The sequence below is a fragment of the Natator depressus genome, chromosome 1 (genome assembly GCF_965152275.1).
Source record: "Natator depressus isolate rNatDep1 chromosome 1, rNatDep2.hap1, whole genome shotgun sequence".
Classification (NCBI taxonomy): domain Eukaryota; kingdom Metazoa; phylum Chordata; order Testudines; family Cheloniidae; genus Natator; species Natator depressus.
The window spans coordinates 193,866,402-193,891,610 of NC_134234.1; the positions used below are offsets into that span (position 1 = coordinate 193,866,402).

Consider the following 25,209-nt stretch of genomic DNA (forward strand, 5'->3'; position numbering starts at 1 on the left):
GATCCTGTCATCTCAGATGTGCTTAAGCTACATCGGGGACGTTTGAGGTGCAAGATGAGATCACAGTTAAGCTGGTACACCCTGGATATGGTATTGGACATTGGACTATAATCTATGGACTAAATTCTGAAAGAACTCTTTGCAATTATTAAGATCACCATCTCTGTTATAAATCTGAACCTCAAGAATTGAACTCATGTCTGTATGTGTATTGATCTTTTAACCATACTCTCTCTTTTCTTTTTTAATAAATTTTAGTTTAGTTAATAAGAATTGGCTGTAAGCAGATATTTGGGTAAGATCTGGAATATTCATTAACCTGGGACATAATGTGTCCGATCCTTTGGGATTGGTAGAACATTTTTATATAATGAAATAAGATTTTCATTAATCTTCATCATATCTGACCTGGGTAACTAGGTGGAGGCCTGAGGCTGGGTTACTTTAAGGGAACTGTGTTTTGAACTTCTGAGTAACCAGTAAGGTATAATAGAAGCTGTTAGTGCTGGCTTGGTAAATCTAAGCATTAGAATATACACCAGCTTTGGGGTTGTCTTCCCCATTCTTTGCAGTTCACTCTAATTGAGTGACCTCAGCTGGCTCCCCCTAGTCTCTGGTCACACGGGGTCCCCCTGCTGCCCGCGGAGACAGAGAGCTGCAGGGGTCCCCCCTGCCGCCCATGGCAGCCAGGAGCTGCGGGGAGTTTCCCCTGCCCCTTGCGGCAGCGGGGAGCTGCGGGGGTCTCCCCTGCCCCCTGTGGGAGCTCCAGGGGGTCTCTGTCACACACACAGGCAGCCTGCGGCGGCTGGGAACTCCTGGAATCCCATGGCAGCAGGGAGCTGCAGGGGTCTCTCCTGCTGCCACCGTTGGCCAGGAGCTGCGGGGGGCTCCCGCCGCCTGGTAGGGTACTCCCTAACTCCCTGCCTCTGCAGGCAGCAGAGGACTCTGCAGCTCCCAGCCAGCACTGGCTGAAGTCATGGAGGTCTTTGGAAGTCACAGAATCCGTAACCTCCGTGACTAAATTGCAGCCTTAGTCATCGATAATCCTTACTTTATTTCCAATAGATCATCAAGAACAGCGGAGAGTGGATAATGAATAGATGAAAGACATCACAGGGCACACTGATGGTGAAATCTTTTCAATTTTTGCAAGTAGGTATCTTGTGTTGACTTTTTTTTTTTTTTTTTTTACACTATTTAATGACAGAGGGTCTCTATTCCTGTGCACCTTTGACGAGCCAAACCTTGTGGTGAAGAATTTCCGAATTGGGATGGTGCGTCCGCCTAGGATTTGGAGAGAAAAGGCTGGGGAGTGGACGGAAGGCGCACGGCCACACAAATGGCCAGGTGAATCAGGCAAAGGTTCAAGATCGCTCTCGGCCATGCTGGAACCACGAGTATGATCTTGGTTTTGTCTTGCTCGATTTGTTTACCACCTCCAAGGCATTGGAGGAAATGCATACAGAAGTATCACCCAGTAGGCGAGGGCCTAATCCCCATCTCCAGCAAAATCATCTGCATATCCCGTTGGTAGCAGTGGCAAAGGGATCCATTTCTGGAACTTCCCCAGTCAGGAAAAAATGTGCGTGAGAGTCCAACTCCCATTCATCGTCTCAGGAGACGGGCCTGCGGAGGCCATCAGCCACAGCATTGTGTACACTTGGAAGGTAGACTGCAGAGATGAGGATGGGATTGACCAGGCACCAGTACCATAGCTCCATCTCTTTGGCACAAAGAGAAGGGGATCTCACCTCCCTCCCACCCCCGTTAATATAGAACATACAGACAACACTGTCGTAATTTTTATGGATCTTTTCCTGATTAAAAGGCAGGACGTGGATACAGGCATCCCTGACCGCCCTCAGCTCGAGGAGGTTGATGTGTAACCGTACTTTTTTGGCAGATCATTTGCCCTGAATGGCATGGATCCCTAAATATGCCACCCAGCCCAGAGATGCTGTCATTATGGTGATGGAAGGGGAAGGCTGGATGAATGGAACACCAGTGCAGACATTGTCTGGGTCTTTCTACCGTTTGAGTGTCTCATATTTGACAAGGGACCAATGCCAGCTTGTTCAAGCTGTGTTTGTTTGGGGTTTTTGAGCCAGCCCTGGAAACAACAAAGGAATAACCTGGCATGTTGCATCACAAATGTACAAGCTGCCTGAGTAACTGAAGGAAATTTTTTTTTTATATCTGTGGATGGATTTGAATTTTGTTGTTTTTTTTTTTAACATAAAAGGTGTGTTAATGTCAAGAACCTCTCTGTGGGAAGGGAAGCTCTGACTGATCAACAGCATCTAGGGAAGTGCCTATGAACTCTATCATTTGCACTGGCCTCAGAGTAGATTTCTTGATGTGGAGCTGCAGTCCTAGTCTATGGAACAAGGACATTGCTGTCTTTACGGCAGAGAGATCCTCGTTGTAAGACCATCTCTTCAGAAGTCAGTCATCAAGGTACAGAAATACAATTATCCGCAGACATCAAAGATAAGTGGTGACCACTGTCAATACTTTCAAGAATACTCTTGGGGCAGAAGAAAGGCTGAAAGGAATCACCCAATAACAGACGGGATCCTGACTACTCACTGGAGAGAGGAATGATAGCAAGGAATCACTTCTGAGATGTATGAATGGCAGCATGAAAATAGGCATCCTGAAGGTCGAGGGTCGAAATCCAGTCTCCCAGTTCCAATGAAGGAATTCTAGCAGTGAGAGTCACCATTCTGATGTTTGTGATTTCACAAAGTTATTTATGATTCTTAGATCTAGAATTCATCCTCCCCCCCCCCCCCTTCTTTTTCAGGACTAGAAAACAGTTGGAATAAAAGCCCCTCCCCATGTTGAGCTGGTACTAGTTCTATGGCTCCTATGCACGGAAAGGGAGTTGATTTCCTGAGTCAGCTAGTGCTCCCAAGAGGGGTCCTTGAACAGGGACTTAAATGGATGCAGTACCCCAATCTTTAACCTCCAACACCCATTTGTCTGATGAATCTGCTCCCATACGGACTGAAAATGGGAGAGATGATCTCCAAATAGTTGAAGATGGGTAGAATGGTGTAAATGCAGCTTGGTTTTTGTGTGTAGTTGTTCTGGGCCTTCAACGAGCCCATCAAAGCTATCATTTTGATAACAATGAAGGTTGAGTAGATAGTCTTTTCCTCTGAAACCTTGATTTCTTTCTGGGTGGCTTAGTGAGTCTCTGAAATCCTGATAATGGAGCAGGATGGGATCTCAGCGCCATCTGCTAAACTTGTTTGCTTGCAGGTGTTTCAATCCCAAGCGATCTCAAGGTAACCCTGGAATCATTTAAAAGCATGTAAGGATTAATCAGTCTATTCAGCAAAAAGTTTGAGACTGTTATACCAATAAATTAAAAACCAGCAGGATCTTATTAAAGGGAAAAAGGCAAAATACCACATTTATTGTGAATACAGAAAGAATCATAGTGAGCAGTTAGTTACAGCTATAACATTCCACTCAATCTCATATTTATTCACACATTCATTCATACACACACACACACACACACAGGTTCTGCAAGGTTGTTATCATAGTTACCAGCCTTAGAGTTGCTCAGGCCAAGCCACTGGCCAAGTGGCCTGGACATGAGGAGGGAGCAGGGCCTTGTCAGATGCTCATCTGATGCTCCTGGAAGTTGGTTTGCAGAATCCAACCCCAAAGTTCTCACTTTTTAGAGTCTATTTTTATAGGAATTTCTTCCTATGCCAGTCTATGGGAATTGCTTCATCATGCTGTTGCTGAATCGATCAGCAGATAGCACATTCCTGACGGCTCCAAGAAGTTATCTTGTTCTTTGGTTCTCCCATTCTTGAGGCTGTTGGGTGGATTCCAGTCTGCCCTCCGGGGGTCCTCTGGTTATTTCCACTTGACGCCTTCTTCAGCCGATGGACACTGGATTCTTAGGCTGGCACCTCCCTGATCATTCAGTTATTATCCACACCAAGCATCCATCCACATACATCCTCTATCTCGATTTTAATCACAATTGTTAATACAACAAAAGGGCGGGGAGTCTCTGGGTGCTGTTTCTGTTGTTAGAATATTGCTTTGGGTCTCTCTCTCTCTGTGAATTGCTTTGAGAACAGACTCTGTCCTAACACAATTAGCAGCTTGCAAGTTTCACACATAGAGGGAGAGAAACGGTACCAAAAACCAAGAGATCTCTCAATTAGTAATGCCCTGGAATTTAAACTATGGGGAATCAAACTCATTTGTGATTTTAATACAGAACTTCTTTAATATGATCCAACAAGACCATCAAAGGTCCTAGACTGTGTTTTAGACCTCCCTTGGGAATCAAGACATTTGAAACCAGGATGGCCTATGCGTGACTATGGCTGTAGAAACGGAACAACCCACGGTGTGTCAGCTGCATCCAAAGAGGCTTGCGGAGACATCCTAGCTAATAGCTGGCCCTCGTTAACGATAGCCTGAAACTGCTCACAGTGCTCTGGCAGCAGATGTTCAATAAAGGTGTAAACTTGGAATAATTTGCGTGGTCATATTTTGCCAGAAGAGCTGAGTAATTTGTGATCCTAAAGCAAAGTGTTACAGATAAGTAGGTCTTATGGCTGAACAGATCAAGACATTTCTGATTCTTATCGTATGGAGTGGATTTTGCATTGTGTTGCCTGTCACAGTTATTCACTGCTTCCACAACCAGGGAGTTAGGTACAGGATAAGTAAATAAAAATTCAAAGTGCTTACCTGGGATGTAATATTTCTTTTATTGGCATGTTTGTTGGTTGTATCGTTGCTTCAGTCTGCCAGATCGTCATGGCAGGGTCCAACAGGGCCACACTGACTGGCAGCTTGAGCAGAGGGTGTCTATTAAAGAATATCCAGGAGCTTATGTTGTGACTTTCTACTCTCTTCTAAGGGGATCTGTAAGAAGTCTGCAATGTGTTCATTCTGGAACTGTCTGAAATCATCAACCAGAGAAGGTCAGTGAGGCATAATCACCTCATCTGGAGAAGATGAGGAAATATTCCTCTATGGAGTAGCCTCCTTATCTGCTCTGGCCTCCTGCTCACCAAACCATTCCTGTACTTGAGGTATAGATGGAGTTGGGGAATATCTTCTTCTGTGGTGGCCTCAAAAAAGATTAAGGGCTTGAGAGAATTGCTGTCAATATGCAGCCCAAGGACCCCAGTGTGGCCACTGAGGTAGTCCATAAGGCATCAGACATGGCATCCATTGGTGCTTGAACCAGTTTGTTTTTTTTTTGCGGGGAGGGAATTGGGGGGGGAGTAGGAGCTCATCTTGGATGTAACTCCTCTCCCCTCAGAAGTATCAGGAAGGAAGTCCCTTGGCTAATGAATAGGGGGACTGTGCTGAGATTTGAGAGTTGGAGAACTCCTCGTCATCCAAAGGGAGAGCTCTACCAAGTTCAGAACATGGTGGAGAATCAAATGGTACTGGGAAAAGGTCCAACCTTGGTGACCGTCTCTCTCTCTCTTGATATGGTAAAACGTTCGGTACCCACTAGCAGGGAAGACTCCAGCCAATCTGAAATGCAGAAGTCCCTAGAGTATCTGAATTCCTGTGATATCAGGTGGGCTTGAGATCACACGTGGTAAGGTTCTGCCATTAGTACCGAGAGCATAGACTGCTCCAGTAAGTCTCTCCTGACAGAAGTGGAGGGTGATGGTCTAGAACAGAGGTGGGCAAACTACGGCCCGTGGGCCACATCCGGCCTGCGGGACCCTCCTGCCTGGCCCCTGAGCTCCTGACCTGGCCGGCTAGCCCCCGGCCCTTCCCCCGCTGTCCCCTCCCTCTGCAGCCTCAGTTCACTGCGCCACTGGCACAATGCTCTGCGTGGTGCGGCCGCAAGCTCCTGAGGCAGCGCAGCTGCAGAGCCCGGCCTGACCTGGTGCTCCGTGCTGCGCGGTGGTGTGGCTGGCTCCAGCCGGGCGGCGTGTCTGCCTGTCCTGGTGCTCTGGGCCTCGCAGCTGTAGTGCCACCAGCCACCAGTGCTCCAGGCAGCGTGGTAAGGGGGCAGGGAGCAGGGGTTGGATAGAGAGCAGGTGAGTTTGGGGGGCGGTAGTCAGGGGGCAGGGAACAGGGGGGTTGGATGGGGCAGGGGTCCCGGGGGGGCAGTCAGGAAGGAGAGGAGGGGTTAGGAAGCAGGGGGCTGTCAGGGAACAGGGGGGTTGGATGGGGCAGGAGTCCTGGGGCAGGGCCATCAGGGGGCGAGAAACAGGGGGGCAGGGGCTGGGCCACGCCTGGCTGTTTGGGGAGGCACAGCCTCCCCTAACCAGCCCTCCATACAATTTCCGAAACCCGATGCAGCCCTCAGGCCAAAAAGTTTGCCGGCCCCTGGTCTAGAATACTTAGCCCTGCCTCAGTGCAGGAGACTGGATTAGGTAACCTACTGATGTCTCTTTGAGTCCTACATTTCTATGATTCTACTGATGAGGATGTCTTGGAAAGAGCCAAGATCACATGAGAAGCATGGTGTCTTCCTGGTACTGAGGGTGTCTTGGTGGTTGGCTTAGGTACAGAGGATACTAAAGGAGTTGTAGGTACTGCCCCCTTAGAAGTGGAGTTCTTAGACTCCTTTGCTGCAGTGTCCTGTTTCTGCAGTACAGAGGGTCTTGGTACAGAAGCATGTCTGGTGCCCTTGTTCTTAGAGCAGCTCGGCTCCCTGGGCACCGGGTCAGTACCAATGGAGCCTGGAGCCTCAATTGTACCCATAGCAGGATGTGAGGTCTCCAATGCAGTCTTACTTTGAAGAGATGGAGACTTCTAGGAGGTAGATGGTTTATGAGGAGAACGAGTCCTCTTTCTATGAGTCGTCTCTGAGGATCTTTCCCAAGTAGATCCAGGTGAGCATACTGAAGTTGATGGGGCCATGTGCTCCCTCAGAAACCATTGCCCAGGGGTGGTTTCCTGGTCTGGATCCGCAGCCAGATGGAGAGAATGCTTCATCGTTAAAAGACTATGTTGTATTTCTTAATTCTTTCCAGCCCTGCTTTTGAATGCCGAGCAGATAGAATACTTGAAATATGTCTCCCCCCCAACAAGCAGAAGATATACTGGAAATACCCATCACTGACCAAGATAGATTTCTGTCAAGAGAGGGAACTTTTGAAGCCTGGGGACCCTGGAACAACGGGGACCTTGAAAGGAAAGTACTTCCGTAAGGGGAAAAGAGATTGTAAAACAAACTGTTCTATAAAATAAATTAGATAAAACAAAGAAGAGGATACTTAAACTAAAAGAAAGGCCATAGAGAAGGAACTGAGAGCAGTTTGTCCATGCAGCTCTATACATAGATTCATAGACTTTGAGGTCAGAAGGGACTATCGTGATCATCTAGTCTGACCTCATGCACATTGCAGGCCACAGAACCTCCCCCACCCACTCCTATAATGGACACACACCCCCACCCCCATCTCTGGCTGAGTTACTCAAATCTTCAAATCATGATTTAAAGACTTCAAAGTTACAGAGAATCCACCATTTACACTAGTTTAAACCTGCAAGTGACCCATGTCCCATGCTGCAGAGGAAGGTGAAAAACCTCCAGGGTCTCTGCCAAACTGACCTGGGGGGAAATTCCTTCCCGACCCCAAATATGGCGATCAGTTAGAGCTGAGCATGCGGGCAAGTCCCACGAGCCAGACATCTAGAAAATAATTCTCTCTGTAGTAACTCAGAACCCTCTCCATCTAGTGTCCCATCTCCAGCCATTGGAGATACTGGTTGCTAGCAGTCACAGATCAGCTACATGCCATTGTAGGCAGTCTCATCATACCATCCCCTCCATAAATTTATCAAGTTCAGTTTTGCAGGGCACAAGGATGTGTAGGATGTGTGCACAGGTCAAACAGACACTGTTACTAAAAGTCTCCAATCAAAGGTGCACAAGGTACAAGCACACCTGAAATGGTGTGCCCATAGGGTCATTACTTGACAAAGAACGAGAAAGTTTTCAGATTTTTCCTTTTTTCTTGGTCAAAAAATTGCAACTAGACTTTTTCACCACGGGTTCCAAAAAACAGCCTCAGCTGAAATAAGTGTGAGGAGACCAGCGTTCTAGAACCATTTGCCACTGACTCACTGTATGACCTTGAGCAGCAGCAAATAACTTAACGCCACTGTGCCTCCATCTCCTTGTCTGGAACTTGGGGGAAATGATTCTTACCCACCTTTTGTAAAGCATTTTGAAATCTTCAGCTGAAGACCACCATGAAAGTGCTAGGTATTTTTAATTAAAAATCCCTGTTATTTTTAGATATTTACAATCAGGATTAGGGTTTAGGGTGTGGGAAACGGTATTAAAAAAACACAACAGTGCCTGCCCCAAAGGGTTTAGAATTTAAAGATGTAAATAGATCAAGGATGAGAAAAATACACACAAGCACAAGAATGGTGAAGAATTGTCTCAGCTATGTATTGTATTTTTTGTTTCGGTTATGGGCAGGGAGTAGGCAAATAGGGGAAAGAGAAATAGTCACAGCTTCTCACTTGGCTAGCCATGATCAGCAGGCTGGGTTTTGTTGGCATGACAGAGGTGAGTGTTAAGGGCTGTAAGATAAGATTGTGGCCATTTAAAATTTTATCAGGAAGTTTATATAACCACTTCTCAAGGCTTAAAGCAGTTTATTTAGCTCATAACAACAGAAACCATGAAGTAATTGATTTAAAAATATTTTATTACTTATTGTTGTGATTCTGTAGATCAGGGGTGGCCAAACTATGGCCCGCAAGCCGGATCCGCGGCCAATGGGAGCTGCGGGGGAGGTACCTGGAGATGTGGCAAGGGCAGCGCATGGAGCCCTGTGCCCCCCCCTTCTCCAGGGGCCGTGCCAGGACGTGGGTCTGGCTGCTTCCCGGAGTGGCGCGGCATGGGGCCAGGGCAGGCAGGGAGCCTGCCCCGGCCCCGGTGCATGCCACTGCCACCCCGGCACCGCTTTAGGTAAGCGGCAGTGCCGGGCTGGAGCCCGAACCCCTCTTGCACCCCACCCCCCAACTCCCTGCCTGCACCTCGCACCCCTCCTGCACCCCAACCCCCTGCCCCGAGCTCCCTGCTGCACTCCCATACACCCCCACCCCCTGCCGTACCCTGCACGCCCGTGCATCCCAACCCCCTGCCCTGAGCCCCCTGCCTGCACCTCGCACCCCTCCTGCACCCCAACCACTTGCCCTGAGCCCCCTGCCTGCACCTCGCACCCCTCCTACACCCCAACCTCTTGCCCTGAGCCCCCTGCCTGCACCTCACACCCCTCCTGCACCCCAACCCCCTGCCCTGAGCCCCCTGCCTACTCTCCCGTACACCCCAACCCCCTACCCTGAGCCCCCGCCGCACCCCGCACGCCCGTGCATCCCAACCCCCTGCCACACCCTGCACCACTCCTGTACCCCAACCCCCTGCCCTGAGCTCCCTGCTGCACTCCTGTGCACCCCAACTCCCTGCCCTGAGCCCCCTGCCACACCCCACACTGCTCCTGCACTCCAACCCCCTGTGCCCTGAGCTCCCTCCTGCAGTCCGCACCTCTCCTACACCCCTGCCTTGAGCCCCCTCCTGCACTCCGCACCCCTCCTGCGCCTCAACCCCCTTCCCTGAGTCCCCTCATACCCCTCCTCTGCCCCAATCCCTTGCCCTGAGCCCGTTCCTGCACACTGCACCACCTCCCACATCCCGCACCCCAACCCCCTGCCCTGCATACAATTTCCCCACCCAGATGTGGCCCTCGGCCCAAAAAATTTGCCCACCACTGCTATAGCTACGACAATAAACAACAGGTGAGATCACTGACAAATACAGAGATGAAAAGAGCATTGCAATTAAATTTTACTGATGTAGCAGTATAGTGTGACCACTGTTAAAAATGCTGAACACTGGAAACTCCAGTTTATTTTTCCTTTCCTGTCAATCCCCATTCCCAAAGTAATGAAATATTGGTCCTTAACTTGAGTAAACTGGCAACTTTCTTATTTTAAAATTCATGACTTAAAAGAAGTTGGTCATAAATGTGATTGAAACCAATTTCAATTAGATTTTTAAAAAGCAAAAATACCCCTTGTGGCAGTCTTTCACCCCCTTTTGAAACTGCTAAAATAGGAACAATTGCATACTGGACCCATAAAGGGATTTAGTTTTTCAATTACTGTTGCTCCCAAACCAAAACTATCTGTGTCTCCTCAACATCTTGCAAAGGGGCAGATGCTCCTCTTTGCTGGTTTGCACATACTTATGTCTGATAGAAGAGAAAAAACCACACCAACAAAAGGCTCAAGTTAAGCTGCCATGGTGTAGGTCAGTTATCTGACAATTCAATGGTTATGGTACACATGTATACATTTGTGATAAATGAAGTGGGGGGAAGGCAGGGGGGCGGTAGTTCCCTTTGATGGACACCCAGTCAGCCACTTGGCTGTAAAATTCCTCATGGTAGCTGTTCTCTACTTGCTTGACTTGTAAAAGGTTAAAAAGTCCCCCAGGTAAAGGAAAGGGAGTGGGCACCTGACCAAAAGAGCCAATGGGAAGGCTAGAACTTTTAAAATTGGGGGAAAAAAAACTTAGGACTCTGCTCACACCTGTTGCACAGCGACAGGGGAGCAAGACTGTGGCAGAGAAACAGAAGGGCTACAAAGAGAGAAAGATGGCAATGCTCTGTTCCCACTGAAGTCAATGGTAGAATTTCCATTGGTTTCAATGGGAGCAGCCTTCTGAAGATCTCATTGTTAGTGTTTAATCTGGGAATTGAACTTCATCAAGCCAATAAATCAAAGTGTGACTTACACTGTAACCAGATCCAGTCAAAACAGAAAGTGCAATGTGCAAATCTATTAACCCCTTCTCTAAAAGGGCCACTCAGCAATAAATTTTCAGCTTAACATTGGAAATTCAGGTGGGATTTACCAAGTACACAGGGCAACACTGAAGGTATTTTGTACCCCATATAGCTGGCAGATTTGGCAGCTATGAAAATGGTGCAAAGAATGCCCAACATAAAAGTGGAAGAACAAAGATCAGTCAGAGCAAGAATTTATAGCGACGCTGTCAAGAGTTGTAGGCTCAAAATTTGACTCTCTCCCCCACCTTATCCGTTTGTGAAGTCCATGTAATTGTGTGTGTTCCTACCCCTCAAAACAAATATATTCCTTAATATAAACAGAAGCCAGGTCCCATAACCAGCAGTGACGTACTAAAACAGAGTAAGCACATGACAGGAGGAGAAAACATTTAGCTCACTGGTTTGAGCATTGGCCTGCTAAACTCAGGGTTGTGAGTTCAATCCTTGAGGGGGCCATTTAGGAATCTGGGGCAAAAATTGGGGATTGGTCCTGCTTTGAGCAGGGGTTTGGACTAGATGACCTCCTGAGGTCCCTTCCAACCCTGATATTCTATGATTCTATGATCTATGAACTGTAAATGTAAGGAAACATTCCAATGAATTATTGCAAATTTGTTGTTGCTGCTGAAGAAGAAACTACCTACAACTGGTGCTGGCTATTTGTATTATTTAGAAGCCATTCTGTAAACATCGTGGATGATTGATTAACATGCTGGTTGATTAACATCAATGCCGACACATCCAATAAATATTCTGCAGGCTTTTTAGGTTGTGCTTCCTGGACTGATCCAGTGGTTTTAGGACATCCCCTTTAGATTCCTGATTAGGACTTTGGAAGAGGTATCCCCAGATTACTTCAATCAAAGAAGCACAATATGAAACGTCTTTGGTTGTTCCAAATACCCAATACAACCTTGGAACAACCAAAGAAAACGCTGTTCCCAAACAATCCTTCCCAGGTTTCACACAGTACTCTGGATAGTAAGAAAGGACTTTGGGAACTGAATCAGTGCTGTATGAATAATCATGCAGTGCAGACAGACAATTAATAAAGCTAATAATTTAAGTACTTCTGTAGTGAGTCTTGTAGTTTTGATTTAAGGAGCACCCGAGTAATCTGAGACAAATTACAAGGTTAAGAGGAACCATCCCTACAGGAAGATATAAAAGTGGTCAGAATTAGTCCATTCCTCCTTACTGCCACTCACAGTCATCTGTCTTCATGGCCAAGCAACTGAGATCACATGTGGGAACAGGAACCATACAGTTTGCATGCAGCTTCATTTTATAGCTCTGACAGAGAATGACTTGGTTATGCTGCAGCAAAACACTATCTCTATCTCTCTCTCTCACGGGGCTCCTCTCCACCAATTGTGCTATGTTTCTGAAGGACAAACGAAAGACAGGAATGCGTCTATCTGATTCTTAACAATGATGTCCTGTGGGTGCAAGTTGTGTGGCAAGTAATGGGCCAGAGACATCTCCCAGGCATCCACAAAGAACACAGCAATCCCTGAGAACATCTTCCTCATGACTGTGTCAAGCTGAAAGGAATACCAGTCACTGTTGAAGAGACTCACTTCTGGGCCAAGCTCCTGAACATTGGCTGTTCTGATGACCACTAGAGTTTTGGGGCTGCGATCGAGCAGCTGAATTATGGACCTGCGAATGTTCCTCAGTCTCCGGATGTACACCTCCACAGGGAAGGTGCTGAAGTGGGACCATATGGTGATGGCTATCACGGTGTTTCTTCCGCCTACAATGCCATTCAGCTCATTGGCAATGTAGCGTAGCTCGCTACTGAAGACGGTGGTAAAGCGAATGGGTGGCCCATGACAGCGGAACTTCAGCAGGACATTGTGCTTCAGGTCCACGGACAGGAAAGGACCTACGTTTTTAGGACTCCCAAGGTTAAATTCCACTAGATCTGAAACACAAGAAGAAGAAAGGTTTCCTCACTTGCCATCTTTTACTAGCCATAAATAATTTGGACAGTATGAAAGTTCTGGTGCGAGAAAAGAGTGTTTGAATAGAATACTAAATGCAGTTAAAAAACACAGATGAATAAGCACATGGTACACTTTCTGAACTCCGACGTTTTGCGCCCTGAGCACCGAAACATATACCCACTAAGATTGGCATCTCTCTAAAGCTGAAATGCTATCAATGAAAAGCTGTATCTTTGATTGACTTCAAATAAATTGTTTTTCCCCCACCACCTTACAAATAAAGGGATTTTCTGAACAGATTCTTTCTATCATAAATACCCTGCCGTATAAAGTGCCAGCAGAAAGCCTTCTCTGCCAACTTTTAACCTCCATTTAATTTAATTAGCACTTCAGGAGCTAAGTCAACTGTATTAAAATGATTTCCACCCTTTATCTAAAGAAAATTGATTCCTTTATGCAGTTATGATGGTTAATTCAATTACTGGCTGTTAAATTATGCCATCTAATAAGGAAGGTCAAAATTCTGAGTGAAATGAAAGAAGGAAGAGTCCAACACTGACCCACAATAATTGAAAAAGTTACATTACTGGGACATTGCAGTTGCTACCATGTCTTATAGAAGCTACATCATGCCCCCTGGTGGTTGTATATTAACATGCTCACTTATCTCAAAGTAATAGAAATGGTCTTGATAGATGTAAGCAGAACACACTCCATGGTGCCGGTTTTGAGGGTGTATTGCAGGAGTAGGCAAACTTTTTGGCCCGAGGGCCACATCCCCAAACAGCCTGGCCCCGCCCCCTATCCGCCCCCTCCCACTTCCCGCCCCCTGCCTACCCTGCTCAAAACCCCTGACCCATGCAACCCCCCCCTGCTCCTTGTCCCCTGACCGCCCCCTCCCGGGACCCCCACCCACCCCCTGGGACCCCACCCCCATCTAACCCCTCCCGCTCCCTGTCCCCTGACTGCCTCCCCCCAGAACCTCTTCCCCATCCAACCACCCCCTGTTCTCCGTCCCCTGACCGCCCCCCCCAACCTCCGCCCCATCCAACCACCCTATCCCTTGACTGCCCCCCCAGTACCTCCTGCCCCTTATTCAAACCCCTGGCCCCCTTACCATGCCACTCAAAGCAACATATCTGGCTGTTGTACCGCCCGGCCGGAGCCAGACATGCTGCTGTGCTGCTCTGCATGAGCAGGCAGCACTGCTGCCCACGCGGCAGCGTGGCTGTGGGGGAGGGGGGACAGCAGGGGAGGGGCCAGAAGCTCCGGGGCTGGGCAGGCACATCAGGCCCGCAGGTCATAGTTTGTCCACCTCTGGTGTATTGCATATATATTTGTTCACTGGGATTTGGTCCCATATATTTCCAATCTTTACTAAGGAATTTGGATGACTCATCCTGTCAATGACTATTGAAAATCCATTTGCCGTCCATCCCTCTTTATTTCTTCCATTATTTTGATATTAGGATATAAAATCACTATGGAGTGAGAGATGTAAAGACTTTTTGAAAGCAATCGGCACAAAGCAAGAAAATAACCAACCTGGAACAAACGTGGTCAGATATTCAAACCACTGTCTTATTGTAGAATCTCCAAACAAGTGGACTACTTTTCCTTGTAAGCATTTGCTTATATCAGCTGTCTTGTTAAAATGACGGATCCAATGTGTTCTTGGCCTCCACTCATCTTGGTAATAGTAACCCAAAGGGAAAATATCTGGGCCTTGAGATCTGTCCAGATTGGCTGATTCTGGAAGAAGAAAATGATTCCAAATTAATACACAATTACAAAAATAATCTCAATAATTTTCATGGAAGTATATCCAACCAAGCAAAAGCATCAGCCCTTATCCTAACGCAAAGCAGCATGACAAAACAAACTGATTAAACACCCCAATCTAACACATTTTTTCCTCCTTCTACAACAAAAGACAGTTATAGGCATCTCTACCAGCTTCACCAACAGTTAAGGTTACTTAAGCATACTTCACATTAAAAGGCCCCATTGTAAATTCCTTGTAACTTTGCCCTCCTTTAACGGTTCAGGCTGAAACGTTCCATGCAAGCTGTCTGCCTGAGGCTGGATTTTTTTTTTTTTTTTAATGTTTCAGCAAAAATGGTTCAGCTATTTCTGAGACCAAGATTAGGGAAGAATAGTTTCCCCCAGGTTTAAAAAAAAAAAAAAAAAAAAATCTTACAGTCATTTAGTTGATAAGCTCTAGAATCTCCATGCCTTCGAGAAAGGAACTGAAATCTGGATGAGGGGAGGTTATCTTTGTCAGGGATATGCCATGAAAAATCATCAGACCAAAATTGGCCAAGTTATAAGCCTTTGAAAAATCTCAAATTTGCACATATGCAGTAGAGACTTGTTTGAGTTTGGCAGCTAAATTCTCCCAAGATATCATTCCTCGCTGAGCATGCCCCATCCCGGGGCTGCAGGGATGGAGCTGCAATTGCTCCTCCCAGCTGTTGTGGATTGCTGTGGTACCAAGCATGAGAACCGAGGGCAGGAACCTGTCTCTCCTGTGGTCTCAGAGGTCCCCCTGCTGGCTCCCAGTTAGCATGGAGAAGGAAGCAGCCTAACTCAAAAACAAAGAGGATGGGGAGACTGGGACAAGGAGCGACAGATTGGAACTGGCTGGGCAAGGAGCCTGGGACTGGGGCAAGGAGAGACTGAAGGGAACAGGAGCAAACAGGGTCAAGGTTGGAGGTGGGGGAACAAGGGCAGAAAGCTCTGTGCCCACTACAGCACACGTCCCTCCAGAGTGGAATAGAACAAAAGATTCCCTTGTCTCACCATTTCTCCGCTGTTAGCAAACACCTATGAAACCCACTGGGCAAAGTCTCTCTCTCTCATCCCCCTCTAGTGGCTGGCAGGGACACAGCTAAGGAGCAGGCCCAGATTACTGGCCAGCCACACCAAATTTGAGAGGTGCTGCAACCTGGTATATGAGGTCTCAGATTGGATCACAAATTCATTCCAATTGCCTTTCACCTCAAAGCACCTTCATGGCTGGCCCATATAAAGGCTGACAACCTAATATTGCTGTCAGTTACTCCATTAGCTTAAGTGGCAGAGGTCACTTCTGCAGTGGACATAAGGTTCCAACCCTTGAGGACCCATGTGGGTGTCAATATTATGTCACATGATAGTACTGTTTTTTTCAGTTTGTTTTTTCCAAAAAACTAGGAAGTTACATATAAAAACTGTTAAAACAATATTTAAGTTGCAAAGTCAAGCACTCAGAAGTTAGGAAATACCAAAGGTAAAGTTGCCCATGTGACCTTAAAGTTGCAAGGGCAATGTTAATTCAGCCCTCGTGTATGCATGCATTATGTTGCAGTCTTTAATTACATGATCACATAATATTCTTTCCACAGGACCCCTGCCTCAGTCCACACACAAGATGAACTATACTTCCAGATGAATCAAGATTGTGTAGTGAAGGAAGATGTTGTCTATAGAATCCATCTCATATCTAGGCCCCTAGATGTCACTGAATACTGACAAACATATAGGTGGAAACCAATCTGGTTTACCTGTGAGAGAGTGTGGGATGCTGCATGTATTACAATTAATCGTAATATCTGCATGTTATGAAATAACATTGAAATGTTGGCTCTAGAACTATAAAAATGTTTGCTAAGGCTTTGTCTACACCGAAACTTAGTCGGCAAAACTTTTGTTGTTCAGGTGTGCTAAAAAACACACACACCCCCCAAACAACAAAAGTGTTACTCATGAAAAGTGCTGGTGTGAACAGCACTTTGTCAGCAAGAGTGCTCTCCTGCAGACAAAGCTGCTGCCGCTCGTTGGGGGTGGCATTTTGTCGTCGGCAGGAGAGCTCTCTCCTGCCGACAAACAGCGGCTACACTGCACGTCATTTAGCGGCATGGCTGTAGCAGCACAGCCCTGTCACTAAAAGCTGCATAGTGTAGACATAGCCTAAGACTGTAAAATTAGTCAGAGGAGGAGCATTACCAAGTTTGAAATGCTAGTTCACCACAAGAGGTGTTATCTTCTCCCTGACAAAAGATGGTCTACAGACATCAGCCAAACATTGTGGACAAACGACTTTGCAGCTTGCTTCTCCACATGCACAAGCCCACATCCCATCACAGCTTGAATGCTGGAGGAAGGAAATAAAAATGCCTGTTAAGGAGAAATTGTTATTCCTAAGCTGCTTGAACTCTGAGGGGTGAGGATTTCTAAGCTTAAGCAAGGAGTCCCCAAGTGTTTAGCTTGGGTTAGCCCAAAAAGACACAGAGAGTTTGCTTATGAGAGAAGTTTCTATTATCTTTTGAAATCTAAGATTAAGTCATTTGTGTGCGTAAATTTATCTGCTTTAATCTTGTAAATAACTCTTATATGTTTTTCCCTAGTAATAAGCTTTTGGTGAGTTTATTACAGGGGTGGCTACAAGTGTTGTCCTTGGCTTACAATCTAAATACAGCTGAGCTTGGGTAAACGACTGGTCCTTTGGGACTAAGGGTAACCAGATTACTGATTTGATTTTTAGTGTAAGCGACCATCAATCACAAAATTCCAGCTTACCTATGTGCCAAGATAAACGGTCTCACTTAAGTGATCGTTCTGGTTACAGTGTGTAAGGTAACACGCATTGTTTCACGTTCTCTATGTATATAAATCTCCCCACTGCATTTTCCACTGAATGCATCCGATGACGTGAGCTGTAGCTCACGAAAACTTATGCTCAAATAAATTGGTTAGTCTCTAAGGTGCCACAAGTACTCCTGTTCTTTTTGCAAATACAGACTAAAATGGCTGCTACTCTGAAACCATGGTAGGACTGTTATACTGCTTTAAGAAAAGGAGTACTTGTGGCACCTTAGAGACTAACAAATTTATTTGAGCATAAGCTTTCATGAGCTACAGCTCACTTCATCAGATGCATTCAGTGGAAAATACAGTGGGGAGATTTATATACATAGAGAACATGAAACAATGGGTGTTACCATACACACTGTAACAAGAGAGTGATCACTTAAGGTGAGACATTACCAGCAGGAGAGCAGGGAGGGGAGGGGGGAAAACCTTTTGTAGTGACAATCAAGGTGGGCCATTTCCAGCAGTTGACAAGAACCTCTGAGGAACAGTGGGGGGTGTAGAGGGGGGGAATAAACATGGGGAAATAGTTTTACTTTGTGTAATGACCCATCCACTCCCAGTCTCTATTCAAGCCTAAGTTAATTGTATCCAGTTTGCAAATTAATTCCAATTCAGCAGTCTCTCGTTGGAGTCTGTTTTTGAAGTTTTTTTGTTGAAGAATTGCAACTTTTAGGTCTGTAATTGAGTGACCAAAGAGATTGAAGTGTTCTCCAACTGGTTTTTGAATGTTATTCTTGACATCTGATTTGTGTCCATTCATTCTTTTATGTAGAGACTGCCAGTTTGACCAATGTACATGGCAGTGGGGCATTGCTGGCACATGATGGCATATATCTCATTGATAGATGTGCAGGTGAAAGAGCCTCTGATAGTGTGGATGATGTGATTAGGCCCTATGATGGTGTCCCCTGAATAGGTATGTGGGCACAGTTGGCAACGGGCTTTGTTGCAAGGATAGGTTCCTGGGTTAGTGGTTTTGTTGTGTGGTATGTGGTTGCCGGTGAGTATTTGCTTCAGGTTGGGGGGCTGTCTGTAAGCAAGGACTGGCCTGTCTCCCAAGATCTGTGAGAGTGATGGGTCGTCCTTCAGGATAGGTTGTAGATCCTTGATGATGCGTTGGAGAGGTTTTAGTTGGTGGCTGAACTTTGTGACTTTGTCCTCACCCATAACTATTTCACATTTGGGGACAATGTATACCCTCAAATCAGCAGCACTGCTATGGGTATCCGCATGGCCTCACAGTATGCCAACACTTTTATGGCTGACTTAGAACAACGCTTCCTCAGCTCTCGTCCCCTCATGCCCCTTCTCCACTTGCGCTACATTGATGACTTCATCATCATCTGGACCCATGGAAAAGAAGCCCTTGAGGAATTCCACCATGATTTCAACAATTTCCATCCCACCATCAATCTCAGCCTGGACCTGTCCACACAAGAGATCCACTTCCTGGACACTACCGTGCTAATAAGTGATGGTCACAAACACCACCCTATACCGGAAACCTACTGACCACTATTCCTACCTACATGCCTCCAGCTTTCACCCTGACCACACCACACGATCCATTGTCTACAGCCAAGCTCTATGATACAACCGCATTTGCTCCAACCCCTCAGACAGAGGCAAATACCTACAAGAGCTCTATCAAGAGTTCTTACAACACAATACCCACCTGCTGAAGTGAAGAAACAGATTGACAGAGCCAGAAGAGTACCCAGAAGTCACCTACTACAGGACAGGCCCAACAAAGAATATAACAGAACGCCACTAGCCATCACCTTCAGCCCCCAACTAAAACCTCTCCAACGCATCATCAAGGATCTACAACCTATCCTGAAGGATGACCCATCACTCTCACAGATCTTGGGAGACAGGCCAGTCCTTGCTTACAGACAGCCCCCCAACCTGAAGCAAATACTCACCAGCAACCACACACCACACAACAGAACCACTAACCCAGGAACCTATCCTTGCAACAAAGCCCGTTGCCAACTGTGCCCACATATCTATTCAGGGGACACCATCATAGGGCCTAATCACATCAGCCACACTATCAGAGACTCGTTCACCTGCACATCTACCAATGAGATATAGGCCATCATGTGCCAGCAATGCCCCTCTGCCATGTACATTGGTCAAACCGGACAGTCTCTACATAAAAGAATGAATGGACACAAATCAGATGTCAAGAATTATAACATTCAAAAACCAGTCGGAGAACACTTCAATCTCTCTGGTCACTCGATCTCTGACCTAAAAGTTGCAATTCTTCAACAAAAAAACTTCAAAAACAGACTCCAACGAGAGACTGCTGAATTGGAATTAATTTGCAAACTGGATACAATTAACTTAGGCTTGAATAGAGACTGGGAGTGGATGGGTCATTATACAAAGTAAAACTATTTCCCCATGTTTATTCCCCCCCTCTACACCCCCTACTGTTCCTCAAACGTTCTTGTCAACTGCTGGAAATGGCCCACCTTGATTATCATTACAAAAGGTCTCCCCCACCCCCGTTGCTGGTAATGTCTCACCTTAAGTGATCACTCTCTTGTTACAGTGTGTATGGTAACACCCATTGTTTCATGTTCTCTATGTATATAAATCTCCCCACTGTATGCATCTGATGAAGTGAGCTGTAGCTCACAAAAGCTTATGCTCAAATAAATTTGTTAGTCTCTAAGGTGCCACAAGTACTCCTTTTCTTTTTGCGAATACAGACTAAAACAGCTGCTATTCTGAAACCTGTCATTATATTGCTTTAGGAGTTCATACTTGTTAATGAGTTGGAGACATCTAATTATAGAACATACAACCAGACTGGGGGTTTTGCCCTGCTTCTTGACAGTCTGCCCTGAGGCTGGCACTCACAGTCCTGAGCCACTCTGGACAGCGTGACAATTCCTTCATTCATTGCAGAAGTTGGAAGATGCATAGCGAATGAAGCAAGGAATTGCAGGAAGAGAAGGATGGTCTCATGATTGAGTCAGTTTTATACTGCCTGGGAGGCTTCTAATCCTGCCTTTGCTACAGAGGTCCAATTTGATGCTCATCATATCACCTAAACCAAATTTTTCACAAGTGGTCACTAACTGTGTGTTCCTCATTTTCTAATGCCCAGCTTGAGACCCTCGGTCTGAGTATTTCCAACTGAAGTCAATGGGAGCTGCGCAGTGAACATATAACAGGGGTGGCCAAACTGCGGCTTGTGAGCCACATGCAGCTCTTTTACAGTTAGAGTGCAGCTCTCAGAGCCCTCCGCCCCCCCTTCCCCATTCTCTGCCCACCAGCCTGTTTGGAGGAGCTTCTGCCTGCAGGGAGGGAGATCTTGGGGCTTCAGCCCCACAGGAGGTGCCCCAGTCTGTCCTCCCCCACTAGACCTTCTGAGTCCGTCTGTGGCCCCCAGCAGCTCCACGCTGTCTGTCTCCATATCCCCCATCTCCTGACCTGGCCTGACAGGTGCTGTGAAGAAGGCACTGCAGGCTCTCTCTTTTCCCTAGTTGGCAGGAGAGTGGCTACTCTGTTCTCGCGCCATAGCACCCTCTGGTGGGCAAAAGGCGGAACTGCAGCAACTTTCTAGCAGAAGCTCTTGGTGGGGGGGGAGGAGGAATGGATGGGGATTAAAATATGCGCAGCGCATTAAATATGCACACGCGCAGTGGTGCAGAATTCCCCCAGGAGTAACAAACCCTAGTAAGAGAGAGTTTGTGACACGAAAGCTTATGCTCAAATAAATTTGTTAGTCTGTAAGGTGCCACAAGTACTCCTTTTCTTTTTGTGACAGAAGAGTGTATGATCAACTGATGACTCCATTCCGCGACAACGCCTCGTTAAACAAAAGCTCACAGTTGTAAGTTGTTTAGTTTCTATTTACATGGCAAGGATTTGTAAACCTGTTAATACTTCCTAAATAAATAGTTTTTTTAAAAAGAGCTTTACCATCTAATTGTATTCAATGCATAAATTTAAAAAAGTATTTTTGCCAAATAGCTGGGAAAACAAAGTCTCCAGTATTATTTAATCATGCCTGTTTCCTTTTCTATTGATTTCACTACGATTTACAAAACAATGATATTTAAAAACACACTTTACCTGTAAATCTTAAGGGTTCTACAGTCACTGAATCAGGGCCACTGGGAAGTACTGGCACTTTGATATTCACATCACTTGAAGAACAGTAAGAAAAATATAAATGTGATAAAGCAATGCTGGATATTTCAATTTCATTTTTAGCATCAGTTTCTCCTTACTTGTGTGTACACACTGCATGTGTGATACATTTTTTATTTCTAAGACGCAGCCTACTTTCTAAAGCTCCAATCAGTACGTATTAATCTCCTTGAGACAACTCTCTTAATCCCACTTAGCCAAAGATTTAACATTTTGGTAGTCCTAGGATATTAGATTTTACTTTATAAACCCATTTTTACTCGCACAAAGCCAGCAGGGTACATTACTTCTAGCAATCAGAAGTCTGTACAAGTCACTAGGGAAGCTACCTCATAGGTTCCATGGAGTCCTTAAGCCATGATGGGCTTTTCCTGGCTGAGACCCACACATTCTTGTATTGGGAAGGCAGAGCCATAGATGCTACACAGTAACCTCCAGTTCTACTATAGGAATAATTCATAATTGAAGGCTGTCATGCACCCATTTTCTGTCATTTCAGGCCATGGTGATTGAGAAGGAGTGAAGAGCACAGTAGGCAATCAATTTAGCAACAACATGCTGATTTTCTAAGAAAAAATTACTGTGACTGAAATCACCCTTGTATTCACGCACTACTGAAATATTTTTTGTACAAAATATGCCTTGTGAGGTATATGAACACTAACAACACTGATCATCAATATTCTTATGTAATGTATGTACCAAATGCATATTAAGAGTTATGAACATAAACTGAAATTATGAGTGAAATAAATGGACCAACAACAAAACAAAACAAAAAAACCAACCACCATCACAGTGGCAGTAACACTCATCAGTGTCAGCAGACAAGCCTAGTACTGACTTCAGGGCACAGAGACTCCACTACCTCTCTCCTAGTTTCTTCAGTTTAAGACTGAAGCATGCAGGCTGAGCAGCATGAGGAAAACTTTAGCTGCTACTACTTAAGCAGTATCTGTTTCTGCAAAAAAAGAGAAGATTTTGATCTCCAGGAATGTCAGTCCAGCACCTTTCACCAACATTACAACTAACTTGTTGCTTGATCTTGTCAACATAAAGACACAGATATAACTTAAGGACCATTAAAAAAAAAAAGTGTGCGCTTATGCATATATTTAGGAACATACATACGTTTGGAAAAAGAGACTCTCAGAAGCTGTCAGAAGGCCCTTTTGATATCCTCCCTTGGCATGGTTGATTCTGCTGGCACAGGACAGTTTTCTTGGCTTGTAGCAGAACCATGGCTCACCAGTGAAGAGGTCTGTGAAGTTACAGACAGGAAGCTCTCCAGGCAAACACACATTGCATACAGTGGTTTCTGAAGTACTACCAGACCTGAATAAGCTTTTAAAGAAGACTCTGTCTGGCCTTTCTTCCCGTAAGCGCTGCAGGACTTGTATCCCTTCACTGGGGTGGACCAGAGACACAGATACTCTGACATCCCCTGGCCAAAGTAGAGTGAAAAAGACTTTGTAAAACCCATTCTGATCATCTACAACCCTTCCCGTTGCTCCAGCTTTCAGTAGCGGAGAGTGAATTCTTGCCTGTATGTAGTCTCCACCATACTGTTTTGGTTTGCCTTGAAAATCCTTCATGTGGACAAGCACCTCTAACTGATCTCCCACCTTGAAACGCACATGGGAATTCAAAATCACAAAACTGCTGTGGGCAGGATCAGTGCTTCTTATAAACGGGATTTTACCTAAAGGGGGGTTTGGCCACTGTATAGCAGCAAATAAGGATTCCTCCTCAGCTTGTTCTCTTTTGGACAAAGTTTGATGTTCATAATCACAGTAGTGCCTTCGGGCAGTTTTAGTTGTTGGAGATGAAGACTGCTGGTCACTGGTCTCTATTATCCAATTTAACCCCGAGACCGTGTTGTGATCCAAGTGCTGCAAAGGAAGAGGACTATTAGAAAATAGGCTATTAACATTACAAGTGTTTTGTCAGGATATAAAACCATAAAAACTGTACTTTGTTTTGAATCGTGTAGGTGGTGATTAAGTATCTTAGTCTCACAGGAACACAGAAGATGATTATATTCACCCTAGGATTTCTGAGAAACTAGGTGCCTGATTTTTCATTTGCACAAAGGCTCTGAAAATTAGGCCCAAAGATTTTATGGTTACATTTTGAACATCCATGCAGCAAAGTATCAGTAAGGTAATCATTATAAGGCTTCCTTTGCCTAAGAAATAAAGGTTATCTAATGTTTTATTTTAAAACTAAGGCACAACAGGCCAAATTTATCACCAACATGAAGCAAGGGAAGTTGGTTACATTACTCCAGAGACAAAACTGATCCTGCACATTTGCATGCTTTTTTAGACTGCCCACTGCCTTTGGCGATCATGCTGTATTTGTCTAGTCACCCCACATTACTTTTCATCATCCTTGTGTAAACATGCATCTCCTTGTTTAAAGTCAAGAATTAAAAGAAGTTACAGAAATTAAAAAAATGATTGAAAGACATGACTGAACACATGAACTGGTTAGTGGTTACACAAGTAGAATAGTGAGTGACAAGCCCCAGAAAGCATTGATCAGGACAGACTATGATTTCACATGCTGCTAAAGCTCTAAATCAGAAACACAACATTGTAGGGGAGAAAGTAGCAGACATCAAGTGTTCTTTAAATTTCCTTCAATTTCATGGAAGTTAGGAAGGTTTAAGTGCTAAATCAGGCTAACAAAGAGGGAAAACTCTAGGGCAGGTCTTCACTACCCGCTGGATCAGCGGGTAGTGATCCATCTATTGGGGATCGATTTATCGCGTCTCATCTAGACGCGATAAATTGATTCCCGAACACGCTCCCCGTCGACTCTGGAACTCCAGCTTGTGAGAAGCGGAAGCGGAGTTGATGTGGGAGCGGTAGTGGTGGACTTGCTGCTATCCTCACGGCCAGGTAAGTCAACCGAAGATACGCCGACTTCAGCTACGCCAGTGTAGACCAGGGCCAAGGAAGTTGCTGGAATTCCAGCAAACTGAAAGTATTCCCAAAAATAAGTTTTAGGAAAAACATTAAGACACAAGAGAATTCATGGTGGCTTCTACTTGCCAAGTACACCCTCCAGCTTCAGACCTCAGTTCAAACATGCATCAAGTCAGGGGTTATGGAGATATTTTCCTGTATGTGACAGAACCTCGCTAATTGATACACAAAATAGGGAAACTCGTCTTACTTCTTGGTGAAGACTTAATGTGAGATCTCTTTACTTTACTTACTAATGCCTCATCAACTTTACAAAATATCTGAAGAAGTGGGTTTTTTACCCACAAAAGTTTATGCCCAAATAAATCTGTTAGTCTTTAAAGTGCCACCAGACTCCTCGTTGTTTTTGTGGATACAGACTAACATGGCTACCCCTCTGATACTTTATAAAAGTTTCAAAAAAATAGATCTACAGTATCCAAAAAGAGATGAGATACAATGGAAAGGGTTTTTTATTAAAACAAACCAAAGATTTTTGTTTGCTTGCCCAATAATTCACAAGATTCAGAAATACAGTGGATTTCCCAGTAATTTATGAGAATTAGTGAAGTTCTAATGTAACTCAATCCTCTACATGACATGGTAGCACAGGACATTATTTTGTATCTTTATTCATCCATTCCCGATATG

General features: G+C 45.3%; 1 protein-coding gene across 4 annotated transcripts in view; it reads right to left on the minus strand.

Annotated features, from left to right (window-relative positions):
- Positions 1-25,209, minus strand: part of NXPE3 (neurexophilin and PC-esterase domain family member 3) — a 73,455-nt gene that overhangs the window by 35,289 nt on the left and 12,957 nt on the right. For 3 of the 4 annotated variants that reach the window (XM_074973077.1, XM_074973090.1, XM_074973082.1), the window contains exons 4-7: positions 22,718-23,478; positions 21,509-21,582; positions 14,324-14,530; positions 9,741-12,756 (exon numbers count right to left, since the gene is read on the minus strand). In XM_074973077.1, the coding sequence (XP_074829178.1) occupies positions 12,206-12,756; positions 14,324-14,530; positions 21,509-21,582; positions 22,718-23,478 (1,593 nt within the window). In that variant the 3' untranslated portion in view covers positions 9,741-12,205. Of the gene's footprint in view, positions 1-9,740; positions 12,757-14,323; positions 14,531-21,508; positions 21,583-22,717; positions 23,479-25,209 lie in introns of those variants that run through there. The other variant, XM_074973100.1, reaches the window with a different exon arrangement.